Here is a 15,403-nt window from a genome sequence, read left to right on the forward strand (position 1 = left end):
TGAAGATGTTTTAAATGTTCAAAAACACAATAATGCAAGTATTTTCTTTAAGATTGATTCACCAAAATTTGTCCCCAGGTACCCCAACGGGATCCTCCCTGACAGCAGCCACAACTCCAGCAATCACCATGGCAACTACAGTGGCCACATCAGTCCATCCACTCCTCCAAGCATGGAGGAGGCACTGAAGATTATCCACGACACCGAAAGGCCTCACGCTAGCCTGGGCGTGGGTGACGGAGACAACGGCTTCTTTCTCCATGGTGCTGATCCCTCAGACCCTCCAGGGGCCCAAGGTCCAGGAGACGATGCAGGGTCAGCTAAAGCTCGTCTCAATGACCATGACCCCAACTCTGTGTCCACGGATGAAGTGGACACAGGCATCCACGTGAGGACGGAGGACATCCAGAGCTTGGATGAGGACTCCTCCTCTCTCAGAGACTATTCAGACATGGACCCAGACTGCGAGGCCATGACAAGGTCATGCCCTCTGCCTGACCACCAGGAGAGAGAGAGGAGCAGGGAGGGAGGGGGGAAAGGACCCCGGGATGCTGACCCTGAGGTCGAGAGGAGGGGGGACGGAGGGGAAAGGAGCAGTCCTTGTCCCAGTTCAGCACCCACACTCCCTAGATCTCACACAGCCAGCCCGGCCTCATCCTCCGGAGGCTCTGGAGGCGGGATGGTCCGAATGACGAGCTTTGCAGAGCAGAAGTTCAGGAAGCTGGAGGGACGGAGCAGCGGAGGAACCACGCCTGAGAGTTCAGATCTCAATGTACCCTATGCACAACAGACAAGGAACATTCCACCTCAGGTTTGAGTCTCCCCTTATTGAAAGTCTGCTTCTGGTGCTGAGTAAAAAATTTAATTTTCTATAAAGTAAGCTGATTTAGAATTAATGTAATTGATCTTTGCGCTCTTCTCTAGATCTCTACGCCTCCTCTGCCAATCACATCACCCTCTCCAGTCACACCTTCACCCAGAGACCCCTCCCACTTGATAGCCTCAGAGATGATTCAGCTGAGGATGAAGTTAGAAGAGAAACGGAGAGCCATCGAAGCCCAGAAAAAGAAGGTAGACAGATTAAGATGTAGACAACAAGTAGTGAATCTTTGAATATGCAGGTGCATCTAAAACATAGAATACCATGAAAAGGTTAATTTAATTCCTGTGATCTAATTCAAAAAGTGAAACTCATTTTTTCTAGATTCATCTCATACAAAATCAAATATTTTAGGATTTTTTGTTTTAATCTTCATGATTATGGCTTACAGCTCACAAAAATAAAAAATTCACTATCTTAAGATATTGGAATAACACAAAGCATGTCCAAAAAAGAATTTATAATACCAAAATGTTGACCTTCTACAGTGGACCAACACCACGGGATGACATGTCACCCCAAACTATCACTGACTTTGAAAACTGAAAACACTGAACCTAAAGCACCTTGAATTCTGTGCCTCTCTGATCTTCCTCCAGACTGTGGGATCTTGATTTCCAAATGAAATTCAAATTTAATTAAATCTAAAAACAGGACTTTGGGCCACAGTCCAGGTGAGAATCTGTGGTTTGACACTAGAAACACAACACTTGAAGCCCATTTCCTGAGCCCATCTGTGAGTGGTGGTTCTTAATACACTGACTTCAGCCTTTCCACTCCTTGGGAAGTTCCCTGAAGTTCTTGAGTCTGCTTTGTTTGACAGTCCTCTAAAGGCTGAGCTCATCCCTCTTACATGCACAGCTTTTCTTACCACACTTCTCCCTTCAAGTCAACTTTCCATTAATATGTTTTGATACAGCCTCTGAGAACAGCCTACCTTTTCATCAGTGACCTGCTGTGGCTTACCCATGAAGGGTGCCAGTGATTGTCTTCTGGACAACAGTCAAGTCAGCAGTCTTCCCCATGATTGCAGTTGTGTGTACTGAACCAGAGTGAGAGAATGAAGGCTCAGGAAACCTTTTGATGTAGTGGGTTTTAGTTTTTTGAGGTGTAAGCTGTAATCATCAAGATCAAAACAAAAAAGTTTTGAAATGTTTCACGTTGTATAAAATGAATCTAGAATATGTGAAAATTTAACTTGAAGTAAATTACTGGAAAAAAATGAACATTTACTTGATTATCAATTATTTAGATGCTCTTGTAAATTCATATGTGTAAATTATTCTCCTTTTACATTTTCCAGGTTGAAGCAGCTTTTACACGCCATCGTCAAAAGATGGGCAGAACAGCCTTTCTGAATGTAGTCAGGAGAAAAGGAGTCACTGCGCCTCCAAGTCCCAGTTCGGGGGGAGGAGAAACACCTTCTCCTGAGCCGCAGGCTTCCTCAAAAGAGGTAAAAAGTCAGGGCAGCATTGAGCGCGCAGAGAGGTGCAAACCAGACGGAGCAGCTCCTAAATCTCCCTGTGAGGATGGTGGAGGTGAGTACCAAGTTTTCATACCTTTAGTAACAGTCATATAGTAGCTAAAAATGGGTCCTCTCTTACAGTTTGGGGAAGATTAAGCAAAATTGATGTGATTTTGTTTGTCCTGCTGTTTAAAGGTGTTGGCACTCGTGAATTTTATTTTTTTAGTGCTCATTAGAGTAAAAGAGCACAGAACAGAGCAACCAAGTACCTCATTAGAGAAAATAAGAAAAAAAAATGCAAACTAAAGGGACGTTTTTGTTGTTATTATTACCTATTTTATCTAAAAAATACTGAAAGATTTCCATCAGTTACACCGTTTTAGAACATAAAGGCATAACATTTAGCTGAGCAAGGACAGAGTGATGAATTGTTTTAACTTATGAACAACTCCTTACACAGTGGTTCCCAGGCCGTTCTAGCAGGATGCAAAAGATGTTAGGGGACTCTGTCTGCTCTGACTTTGTCAAAATTAGATGTGCATATATATATATATATATATATATATATATATATATATATAGGTTTTAAAATCAGGATTAGAAACATAATATACAATGGTGTGAGAGGGCCAATGTATATGATTTTAAAAAAAGGAAGAAAATCTGTTCATTTCTTCGCAAAAAATTAAAGTTTTGCTGTAAAAAATCAAAATATTTGAGATAATTAAGTTGTGTATTTACCAGAAAACCACCTCAGAATTGTTAAGTTTGAAAAGTTGGAAATTTACGAGAAAAAGCTAAAGTCTTAAAAGTCTTAAATTTAACATTAGAAACTAAGAAATTTAAATTTACAACAGAGTTAAGTTGAAAATTTACAAGAAACCAAGCTGAAAACAGTGGTTTAATTCTGGACTTTATGATCTCAAAAAATCTCAAAAACTTGAGAAATTGGGTTTACTATTTTTTCCTAGGGTGGCCCCAATACACTTTCATAATAATGGATAGTTTATTCATAGATCTTTTGTCAAGAACCTGTGTATTTGCTGGATTTTGTCCATGACAACAATTCATACTGATGTGTACTTTTTCCAAGTGGGTCATAGCGCGGCATAGCTTTTCTAAGATATAAGCAGGAGGGGCCCTAGAAAAAAATGGGGAACCACTGTCTTAACAAAATGGCTCCTCTGACCTTCATGTGGGTTTATTTTGGTGTTACAGGTGTGACTCCAGAAGTCGACCTTGCAGATTACACACGCTCCATTGAGAGGCTGAACACGTCGTTGAGTTTCCTGCAGACGGAGATGCAGCGTTTGGCTCAGCAGCAGGAGAAGATCATGGCCATGAGAGAGCAACAGCAACAAGCCTGGGTCATTCCTCCGCCAGCTCCCTCTCCACACAGGTCAGGGTGATTTATTAGTACTTTATCGAGAAAATTCATTTCAGTCTCATTACTCTAACACTAAGATGCTCTTGTGCGTGTTTCTGCCCCACAGGCAGCTGCGTGAGTTGCGTAGCAGCAGTGTAACAGGCCGAGGGTCAGGACGAGGCTCCGTTGGGTCTTTATCTCCCATACTGTCCTCCTCCGGTTCTCCGCACGCTCCAAATCGTTCACCTGCTGGTATTAAGCGACGGCCAGCCTCCTTCCACGCCAGGACACCTCGCACTCCCCGACCAAACGATCTGAAGGTCACACCCTTCAGTCGGATGCTCAACACCCCCACCTCAGTGGACAGCCTGCCCAGACTGAGGCGCTTCACTTCCAGCCAATCGCAGCTCAGCTCATTTTCCTACCTGGGCCACGATGATTCATCAGGGGAGAGCAACAACCAAGAGAGCAAAGACGACAAAGAAAACACTGAAGACAAAGACGAGACAGAGGCAAGGACGAGTGCTGGCACTCATCAACCGTCAGAAGCTGCCAAAGAGAAAGAGAGTGAGAAACAGGAGGAAAGAAAACAGACAGAGCAGGCTCAGTCACAGGAAGAGGTCAAACAATCAAAATCATCAGAGGTTTTGTGTCAGCCGGTCTCTGACATTAAAGCGCCAACAGGTAGCCAGGTCAAGGGAGACTCCCAGGACAGGAGAGACCTGGTGGAGGTGCCTCTATCTGGACTGAACGCTCAGGAGATGACAGAGGAAGGAGACGCAGGAAGAGATGCTTTCAGAGAGGACCAGAAGATGTGCTGTGGATTCTTCTTCAAGGTGAGACGAACATACAAAAAAACACAGAGAGAACAATATATCAAATTTAAATGAAAGCATTTTGGTTATAAGACCTAAAAGGAAGCTAGGTTGCCTTCATTAATTTATTCAGCCCTTTGCTTGGTTCTTTTTTGTGTTTTGTCTACTGAATTTGCAGCTAACAAGCTAACAAATAAGCTGTACTACCATGTTTAAAATAAGCACAAAACCAATGTTGGTTTATGTTCATAAGAGAAAAAGTTCCTTCGCCATTGAACTCTTTTAGTGAGCCCTAATTACCTAGTAATTTTGAATTAGTAAGTGTAATTATCTGGTAATTTCTTAAGAATAAGGTGGTAATAACCAAGTAATTGGTTGGCATTTTAACAAGTTATTACTCAGTAATGTTAAAGAAATATTTATCTATAAATAATTTATTGATTATCAAGTAATTCCTTGTAATATTTAAATCTCTGATATTTTACACTAGCCCTAACTCTAACCCTTGTAATACTGTAGTAAGTTAAGTTGCTTGATATTTCCCAGGTAATTTATTATTTTAGTCCACTAAATTAAATTCCTGAATAATTTTTCAGTCATTTTTAGGGTTAGCATTAGGGGTTCGGGTCAAGGCTCATTTGTGCTCTACATTTGAAACGCATACGGATGGACCTCTCTGTCTATGTTCTGTATTCATTTCTTCCTTTTTCCCTGTTCTCTCTAAGCTAATGAATACTGACCAAATGTTGCAGTACCACCTCCAATCATGGGGGCAGAGTTAAGCGATGTAGCCAGAAGTTCACTCCAGAGTAGCAAAACACAACAAAGAAGAATCATTGGGAAAAAAAGCAGACATTAATCTAAAGTTTTCTGAGGAAATATTGCTGAATGTTGAGTGAAATGTTAGAAACATATTGATGATGTTAGCTTACCTGGGCACAAAGACAATTACAAGAGCTCATCTGAGCAGAGTAGCTCTGCGATAATATTGTGGATAAGTTTCTCGATGTCCACTCCAATATAACAGACTCAAAGAAGTATAAGCGCTATGAAAGTTGTAGCATTTGAAACACACAGATCTAATTTCATACATGTGTAGAGCACAAATGAGCCTTTAGGGGGTGAGGGTAAAATACTACGTAATTATCAGAGGAATGCCACAATATTACAAAGAGTTACTTGATAATTAATACAATTAATACAAATACAAATACAAGTACAAGTAAATACTTCTTTAATATTACCATGTTTATGAGTTGTTACTTGGTAAAATTCCAATTTATTACAGGGTAATTTAAACGTTTTATAATACCACATATTATAACAAAATCACTAGGTATTTAGGTCCCACTAAAATTAAGTGTTACCAAAAATTATTATTAATGTTGAATTTACCTCTAAATATTTTCCTCCCAGTGCTGACGAAACCATATCAGTAGATTATTATACCACATGATATAAACAGCTAATTAATTTCGTATAGTTTACCGTTTTATGGTGCAGTGAGCAGGTGGCAGCAGCAGGAATAATATCACACTCTGTGGACATGACACAACATATGCAGGGGTGTGTCTGTTAAGCCATGAGCTGATCAAAGACAACACGTGAATGAATGTAGGCTAGAATAAAGACACGTTAGAGCTCTGATTATAGAGCCATGTCAGACTGTTGGCTATTCTGCTAATGCAGCTTTAGAAAAAGCAATGCCATGATTATTAGAAATCATACATTTCATACGTAGGATCCTAATAAGAGTGATGACAATATATAACACATAAGGGTGTTACATGTCATGATTATTTCATGAATAATGTAGTAATTCACCAGCTGAGTAAAGAGTTCAGAAAAGTCTCCCAGTCCTGATAAAGGCTTTAAATATGCAGATAATTTGATGTTTTTATTGTTCCAATCAAACACCAGGATGATGTTAAAGGGGAGGAGGACATGGCAGCAAAGAAGGCTGCTCTCTTGGAGAAAAGACTGCGGAGGGAGAAGGAGACGCAGGAGAGGAAGCAACAACAGGAGCTAGACCAGGAGCAGAAGAAGGAAGCTGCACGGTCTGGCTGACTCTCTCACTCTCTAACTATATCAATCATATCACTGTCATCAGGTTTAGAACTTAAAACAAACATTGTGTTTTCAGATCTTTGCAGTCATAATGACATCAATCTCATCTGCAGGTTGAAAGCTGAAGAGGAGCAGCAGAAGAAGGATGATGAGAAGGCGAGGAGAGATTACATCAGGAATGAGTATCTGAGGAAGAAGCAACTGAAGCTGATGGTGGACATGGACGAGGTCATAAAGCCCCGATCTGGAAGTCTCAAGAAGAAACCTCGGCCAAAATCCATCCACAGGGACGTCATGGAGTCGTCTACTCCTCCTGTGAGAGCGGCAGGTGAGCAAAGCATGAATCCTGGTAATAGAAAACACATAGTACTGCTGTATAACAACCACTCATCCTGATTGTTGTGCTGCAGGAGTGCGCCCTCGAGGATTCTCAGTATCCAGTGTTTCTTTGGCGTCTCTCAATCTGGCAGACAATGACAAAGACCAGCCAAATAACAAGAAAAACAACAGGTGAGAAGCTGCATCACCGAATTTATGACCTTCTTTGTTGCTCTATATTTATGCATCACAGGAAGAAAACAAATCCATTCTGCACCTTAATGGTCTAACATGTATCTTAGAAAACCACAGAGATTTCTTATGAATTAGGTATATTTAATTTGACGAAGCTTCAGTAATGTTTAAACTGACCACAAAGATTCATTACTTTCTTGAGATGTTCAAAATGTTCTTTGAGCGGCAGGTTTTATTCTTAAACAAGACAAGTACCCACTTTGCAGTTTGTCTTAAATGTAATGTACTTTTTTCCCATGAGACTTAATGACCCCCATCATTTTTTTTCTCTTAATATCATTAATGATTATTTTGGAACTGTGCTCCCCTAGGAATCTGCTCTTTGTTTAAAGGGATACTTAAACATTTTGGCAAATCTGCCCATTGCTATAATCCCTATAGTCTTACTCATAGGTTTGTTACCTTTAGTTGTCGGTGCAAGCTATTTTTAGATCGGCAAGCCGAGTTAGGAGCTGCTCTGCCAACTAAATGGGTTGTTATGGTACCCTGGCTTTCCCTCATCAAACTCATCAAATACACAATTCAACAACTCCAAAACACTCTCATGGACAAGTAGTGACCTGCACATTCACCACGCTATAAAATAATCATGGAACATTATGAGATGTTTTGAAGTTAAATGCAAAGCCGGAACTACACTCCAGACATGGCTGCTGCACTGTGTCACTCCGCCCATTGGTTTACTCAAGAAATAGTGCTGAGTATTTGCTTCATGTGTCGTAATGTTACATAATTATACGTTATTATTTCATAGCGTGGTGAATGTGCAGGTCACAACTTGTCCACGAGAGTGTTATGGAGTTGTTGGATTGTGTATTTGATGAGTTTGATGAGGGAAAGTTGGAATACCGTAAGACACCATAGCCTTAGTTGAGCAGCTCCTAACTCAGCACCGCCGATCTAAAAATAGCTTGCACCGACAACTAAAGGTAACAAACCTATTAGTAAGACTATAGGGATTATAGCAATGGCCAAATTTGCCAAAATGTTGAAGTATCCCTTTAAATCAGTGGAAATTCTCAGCATTTGGCTAACATTAACTTTCTTCTTTGCAACCATTCGTTTTCATGCACATATTCTCTGGATTAATGTGGTTTAAGAATAAAACTGTGCAAGTCACCTTCTAAAAAATGACTTTAGTGAGTTGTTCAAGTAGGTAACACTTATTTTCTGATTAGTTAATATGTCTGCTATAGTGTTCCAAACCTAATCAACTGTAGTAGGTTTAACTTAATCTGAAGATTTGCTAAAGCAACTAAAGCCTCTGGATTAGGAGTAAGTTAAATTGGCTTGGTAAATTGCACAACTAAAAACTAGTCATTAATATTGTCCTGAATAAAGTCATTTTGGGTAAACTTGGGCTTACCTAAAGCCTTGGTTCTCAACTAGTGGGTTGAGACCCAAAAGTGGGCTGCAAAGCCATTTTCAATGGGCCGTGGATGTATACCTGAAAGAAGCGTGGCAAAAAGTCTATAATGTGCTTTTTTTTTTTTTTCTTTTTTTTTTTTTAAGAAATGTCTCCATCTCTTTGTTTTGTCAAATCTTCTGTTCCTTTTCAAGTCCAAACTACCACATTTTTCATGAAAAGCATTTGGGTATGGTAAAAAAAAGAAAAAAAAAATCAGAAATTGGGCCACGATTGGTCAGCAAAGAGTCGGTAGTGAGTCCTGACTCCAGGCCAGAACCAAAGCTCACTTTATAAGATTAATGTAATGAGAGTGAAGAAAGCAGGTTAAGACGTGAAAAATTTAGTTTTTAAAGGTTAACATTGTCTCCAATTTATTTTAAAATTCCAATATCTTGTTTATTAAATATTGGATAATAAGAATAAATGCGTTTAACAATGTGTCACTAGGGTGAAATGGTGGAGTCCGTTTCTTATTTATCCTTAAAGTAAATTTAACACCACTGTGCATACTAAATTCAGAATATTTTAAAGACATTTCAGATTACTTTACTGTAAATTCAACTTTCATGTGTTGGGCTTTTATTTATAATACTGTAGGGTTAAACAGTTATGTTAGAGTTACCGAACTGTATGGTGGTAAAAATAAATTATATAGTACTTTTTCTATTTACTCAGCCCAGTTTCATGGGATTGGTTGACATAACTGGTTTATTTAACATAATATATCATTTCTTAGAGTCTATTTGTAGATGCTTGTGAAATTTTCTTCCCTAGACAATTAATTTAGATAATTTTTTATTGCATTTTGACCTTTTCAAATTCTGCGGCTGATTTACTGCAGTTTGCCACGTGTTTAGTACAATCATGATGTATAGTATACCACTTTAAACTACTAAAACGTTTCAGCTCTTACCCCAATTTAAATTCTATAACTCTTGGGTGTCATTTACTCTGCCCTGATTAAAAGTGCATTGGGATATTTTGTTCTATTTTAAGATGAGGATGACTTTAAGAAGCTTAAACTTTGCATCTTGACTCTCTTGTTTCCCTTTTCCTTTTCTCTTTATTCTGCATGCTTCCCTCAGAGGCAATAAAATAGCTTCTGCAAACATTCCGTTCTTTCTAAGCTCTCCTAAAGAAAGAAAGGGAAGGTCAGTAATTCTACAAGTGATGAAGTGTACAAGGTGTGGCTTCATGAATAAATAGCTCCATAAAAGGCCTCATTAAACATCTTTTAAAGTAGACAGATGTTTCAAAGTGAAATAATACAGTATAATCCATTTCAGCGCTTCTTGCTTCTGCATTAAGGTACATGGGACCTGCACAGTTCAGATATTTCCACCTCAGCTCTCCTGCTCTGTTTCCTCTCTCTGTCTCTGCAGTATTGCTCTCAGGCTGATGTTTGCTCTCTTCTTTCTGTCGGCTGCTCTGCGCTTCACTACTGTGTTTGCTATTACTTCCACGAGTACTTGATCCCATCTCTCACAGCAGCCATAAAGACAGTTGTGTCACTTTGCTGTGCTCGGCTGGACATGCTTTACTGTTCCTCTCTGCATAGCTCAGAGTATGATGTAATGTGAGACAACAGGCAGGGTTTGGAGAATCATGTCACAGCATCTGACCCTGTTTTACTGCATCTCTGTTTGTGTTGTATCTGTGCGTCTGCATGTGTCTGTCTGTGTTTGCTTATATACACCTCTCGTGCTTGTGTGTACCAACTTTTACATGTTGTGGTTTTTGTTTCGTCTGTTTCCGTCATTTGTTGGTTTGTATTTAATCCTCTCCAGGCCAGACTCGGCTGAAGGTTTCTCCTCGTGTCCTTCGACTGGTAGTCGTAACGGAGAGAAGGATTGGGAAAATGAGTCCACCACCTCGTCCACTCCCTCCAACGCTGAGTACACAGGTAAAATACATTCCAGCACAATTCAACAAAAATGGAAATCTCTGTACATAGCATTTGCTTTATTGTGACCTCATGGCTGTTCTTTCTCCCCACAGGACCTAAACTTTACAAAGAACCAAGTGCAAAGTCCAACAAGCATATCATCCAGAACGCCCTGGCTCACTGCTGCCTAGCTGGCAAGGTCAACGAAGGACAGAAGAACAAGATACTTGATGTATGTTTCACAATTATGAATATGTGTTGACATTAGATACCAGTCTTCTCTATTGATTCTGTATTAATAAGGACTAAGGATCAGCTTTGAGTGAGCTAGGCCAGACCAATCCTGATCATATTTTGGTAAAGTAATTTGACATGACATGCTAAGAAGGGAGCCAGCTGATGGACCCGCAGAACTGATGGCACGACCCGTCTCCAACAAAAAATGCATGCAGTTTGTCTGATAAAACAGCAAAGACTGTGGCTGTATTCATGCATTATATTTCCTACACAAGGCAACACAGTGTACTTTACAGTAAGGATGGTAGGCAATCTGTAGCATGCACAAGCACACTTGGCCCCCAAAGTCCATTTAGTTTGACCAGAGAGAGTGCTCCATATAACTCAACAACAGTACATATGCTTGACCCTTACATGAGGTCAAAGGAACTGCCTGCAGAGCTCAAACAGGATTGTTGCAAGGCACAGATTTAGGGAAGGCTACAAAAAAGTTCTGTTGCACTGAAAGGTCCCAGCACAGTGGCCTCCATAATTCTCAAATGGAAGGAGTTTGGCACAATCAGGACTCCTCCAAAAGCTTTTAGCCTGGCCAAATTGGGCGATTGGGAGAGAAAGGTCTTCGTAAGAGAGGTGACCAAGAACTTGATGGTCACTCTGACTAAGCTCCAGATATCCTGTGTGGGGATGGAACAAAGATCCAGAAGGACAACAATAATTGCAGCCCACATTGATGGCTCTAGCTTCAGGCTGCAAGATAACAAAATTGGAAAAATGAAGGGGGTCTGAATACTTTCCCAATGGACTGTATATAAAAGCATACATAACCATATGCACAAAAATAGACAGTTAAGATAGTTACAACACACATGCTACACATGAACATTTACATATGCCTTAAGAGCTTAGCAAAGAACTGATGGAACTGGAAAGGTTCTTAATCTGCTTTTAAAGCAGACACTTAAGGTTATGGAAAAACTCAATTGACTGTAATGTTGGTTTTCATTTTGTTTTTCTTACCTTTACCTCCTCTACTCTGCTAATCCAGTTGAGAATGCTGAAGGGAACAGAATTTGTTAGCTGAGCAGTCAATCATGACATTACATCAGCTTTTAATTCATCAAATAACTCATTAAAAACCACAACACTCAGAAAATGTAACACCTTGACATAAATCAGCATCATAATATCTAATAATTGATAAAAATCCAGGTATGGGAAAAATTTAAGGAACAATTTATAATAACTACACAATTTAGCATGAATAAAACATTAATAAAGCATTTCTACATTATGACCTAATCTTCATCATTGTAAGCACAGCTGTCATAGTGACATAATGGCAAAACCCTAACCCTAACTGTGCCCCTTAAATAATACTTTACTAATGCTTAATATTGTGTAGTTATAAAGTTTTTCTTAAATTTATTTAACTTTAACTCTGTCATTTGAACCTTGTCCCATCTGTTAACATGGAGGGGGAAAGGTTTATACTTGAGCCTGTTAGGGAAGCTCCAAATCTCTTGGCTATTGCTTCATACATCTTAATATACAATGGATGCTTGACCCCAACATTTAATTAAGTACAGTTCTTATTATGACAAATGCTTCAGATATAGCCCCAAAACCACTATCAGGTATTATTACCTATTCCAGGCAGGAAAGTGACCTGATCTCATAACCTATTGGAGTCCTTAAAAAGGACTTGCTTTGAACTAAGCCAAACATTTCAGGGCTAAAATTTAATGTCTGGATTTAATGTATCTTTTTATTTTTTTTATTCAGGGTATTGGAATTTGAATGGGAATGAAAACATACCTCTAAAACTTGTTCTGTGTCCATTTTTGCAGGAAATGGAGAAATCTGAAGCCAATAACTTCCTGGTGTTGTTCCGGGATGCAGGATGCCAGTTCAGGTCTGTGTACACGTACTGCCCCGAGACCGAGGAGATCACCAAACTGGCTGGCATCGGGCCGAGGAGCATCACAACAAAAATGATCGAGGGCCTGTACAAATACAACTCTGACAGGAAGCAGTTCAGTCTGATCCCAGCCAAAACCATGTCCGCCAGCGTGGACGCCATTACCATCGCCAGTCATCTGTGGCAAACAAAGAAACAGGGGACACCCAAAAAACTGCATCCAAAGTAGACCTGGACAGAAGAATCGAACTGTGTCATTGAAAGTCCCCCTGTAAGAAATCACAACTGGAATGTAGAAACACAAACAGGCCTCACAGATGCTGTTGCACATAGAGGAGACTGTTGCACTCTGGACTACTTCAATGGGGCACATAGTGTACGTGTCAGCATGTGTATCAATGTTCTCATGTGCCAAATGAAGAAAACAAAAGGCGGAGCGATGCCTTACATAGTTGAACCACTGAAGCAGTGAATGTCACGCCTCTGACAGAGGCAGTTTGGTTTCTCTAAGTTGATCATGTGTGGCCTTAATGCTTGTTTTGTGTCATATGGATGCCATGTGAGTGTTGGTGTCATCACCTGTTTATTGAGTCGGTTGAGGCTGTGTGTAACTGAGGGTCTCAGATCAGATAATGCCCCCCTTCTAAAGACCAGGTTGTCTGATCTGTGATCAGGTGGAGGCAGCATTTTTGATGCGAGTTTTGCTGCTATTCAGGCATGTTTTCTGTTTTTTACATGTGACTGAAAAGCTTCTTAAAGTTTAACTCTGTGTAAGTGTGTAGTGAAGTGCCAATAAGACTGAGGATGAACCTCAGATGGTGATTGCAACTACTTTCCAAAAGGAGGGTTGATTTTGTTGAGTATGTGGAGCGCCACCTGCAATAGACTCTTAATTTATTTCATTTTGATAAAGCTCTGGAGATATTTTAAAAGTCATCTAGATTTTACTCAGAGAAACAGAACACTACAGGTATATAAGTTAAATTAGTTTGTATATGATGGAAGAACCATTCAAAATGAACAAGTCAGCTTGTAGTAGCTTTTTGAGTAGCTTTTATAATTTATCATGCGTGCGTGTGTTGGTGGGGTTGTCCTTTGGGGCCTTTTATTGTGCTAAAACATGCAAAGAGTCAGAGCACTCAAACGCGTCACTGACAAGACTATTATCAGTAGTAGAATAGATGGAAATCCAACACTTTGTCATCTGTCTGTGCTATTTAAAAACACCATTGACCATTGTCTTAACTATCCTCTCAAAGTCGTCCACAATTGTAAATAAATGAGTTCACAGATGATCGCACTTCAGGACCCTGTTCACTGTTTCCACTTTATGATGGTCCACGTGTTATTTTTCTCCAACATTTCTGTTACATATTTCATCATGTGTTCTTTCAGTATGTGTTCAACACTGTACAGATATATTTTGACATATAGAAGTATTTTTTGTAATGACATTTACTCGTTGGAGGTGTGTACTAATGACGCAGTGTGGCTGTTGAAGGAAGTGTGCTGAGAGCAAATTGTCAGCAATGATGCAAGGTATGTTAGGTCTTTTTGAGGCTTTGTTGTGGTATTGTATGAAATCCATTAAGCATACTGAGAAGAGCATAGTATTTTTTCCAACTCAGAATTCATTTTTTATTTTCAATTTACTAAACAGGCTCAACTGTTCATGTTTTCTGTTGTTTTTCTATTCATTTGAGCTTTATTAAAATGCCAGCTATCAACAGTATTCATGGTGTCTCATTTGATTTAAATGTACAGAACATCATTAGACTGAGAGTTGATTTACTCTGCAGCAATGGACTGAAATACTTTGATCTTCATTATCCTCATAGTCATGATTTGTTTCAGTACAGCTGTGTGTTTTTTTTTCCAAACTAAAGAGGCTTTACTGCCCCAGACATTGAAAACTACACCAGGATATTTATAGAAAACATTTAGTTATTGATAAAAATCTGCTTTTGTCTACGAAAACCTCCTGTAGTTCTTCGAGCTGGGTAGATAAATCCACAAGGCCCATATACAATGCCAAAAGTTATTCACCTTCTTGGATGTTTTACCCTTTAATTGATTTTGTAAATCAGTCATTATCAATATAATTAGGCTTTAGTGACAAAAAAAATATTTAATGCGAATTGAAAGTAGATTTCTACAAAGTAATTTCAATTAAATAAAAATGTAAAGCAAGCTGAGGAATTGCATAAATGGTAAACCTAATTCAACAGAGGTCCAGCCAATTGATGCTCGTGGTCTCACTATTAGTAAAATTGGGATCACCTGAGTGCAGTGAATGTGTCTCAAGTGACTGTGGTAAAAAAGACACGTGTATCTGGAAGGTGGTTAATCAGTATTCATGGTTACCATTACACCATGAAGACAAAAGGACACTCCCAGAAATTCAGAGAGAAGGTCATTGAAAAGTGCAAGTCAGGGGACGGATACAAAAAAATCCCGAGGCACTGAACATCCCTGGAGTTCAGTTTAATCCATCATGAAGAAATGGAAGGACTATGGCTAAATCTGTCTAGATCAGGCCGTCCTCACAATGAGTAGCCATGCAAGGAGACTAGTGAGAGAGGCCACATAGACACCTATGAATACTCCGAAGGAGTTACAAGCTTCAGCAGCTGAGATGGGAGAGACTCTGCATACAACAACTGTTGCCTGGGTTCTTCACCAATCAAATCTTTATGGGCGAGTGGCAAAGAGGAAAACCACTGTTGAAGAAAACTCATTAAATTTCAACTAGAGTTCCCCAAAAGGCATGCAAGAGACTCTGTGGTCAA

General features: G+C 39.6%; 1 protein-coding gene across 2 annotated transcripts in view; it reads left to right on the plus strand.

Annotated features, from left to right (window-relative positions):
• Window positions 1-14,346, plus strand: part of camsap2b (calmodulin regulated spectrin-associated protein family, member 2b) — a 50,556-nt gene extending 36,210 nt beyond the window's left edge. For both annotated transcript variants that reach the window (XM_041803077.1, XM_041803078.1), the window contains exons 11-21: window positions 79-811; window positions 925-1,071; window positions 2,184-2,418; window positions 3,564-3,744; window positions 3,839-4,547; window positions 6,447-6,583; window positions 6,707-6,921; window positions 7,004-7,103; window positions 10,362-10,477; window positions 10,573-10,691; window positions 12,544-14,346. In XM_041803077.1, coding sequence (XP_041659011.1) covers window positions 79-811; window positions 925-1,071; window positions 2,184-2,418; window positions 3,564-3,744; window positions 3,839-4,547; window positions 6,447-6,583; window positions 6,707-6,921; window positions 7,004-7,103; window positions 10,362-10,477; window positions 10,573-10,691; window positions 12,544-12,843 — 2,992 coding nt within the window. In that variant the 3' untranslated portion in view covers window positions 12,844-14,346. The remainder of the gene's footprint in view (window positions 1-78; window positions 812-924; window positions 1,072-2,183; window positions 2,419-3,563; window positions 3,745-3,838; window positions 4,548-6,446; window positions 6,584-6,706; window positions 6,922-7,003; window positions 7,104-10,361; window positions 10,478-10,572; window positions 10,692-12,543) is intronic.
• Window positions 14,347-15,403: the final 1,057 nt, after the last annotated feature.

The sequence above is a fragment of the Cheilinus undulatus genome, linkage group 13 (assembly GCF_018320785.1).
Source record: "Cheilinus undulatus linkage group 13, ASM1832078v1, whole genome shotgun sequence".
Lineage (NCBI taxonomy): Eukaryota > Metazoa > Chordata > Actinopteri > Labriformes > Labridae > Cheilinus > Cheilinus undulatus.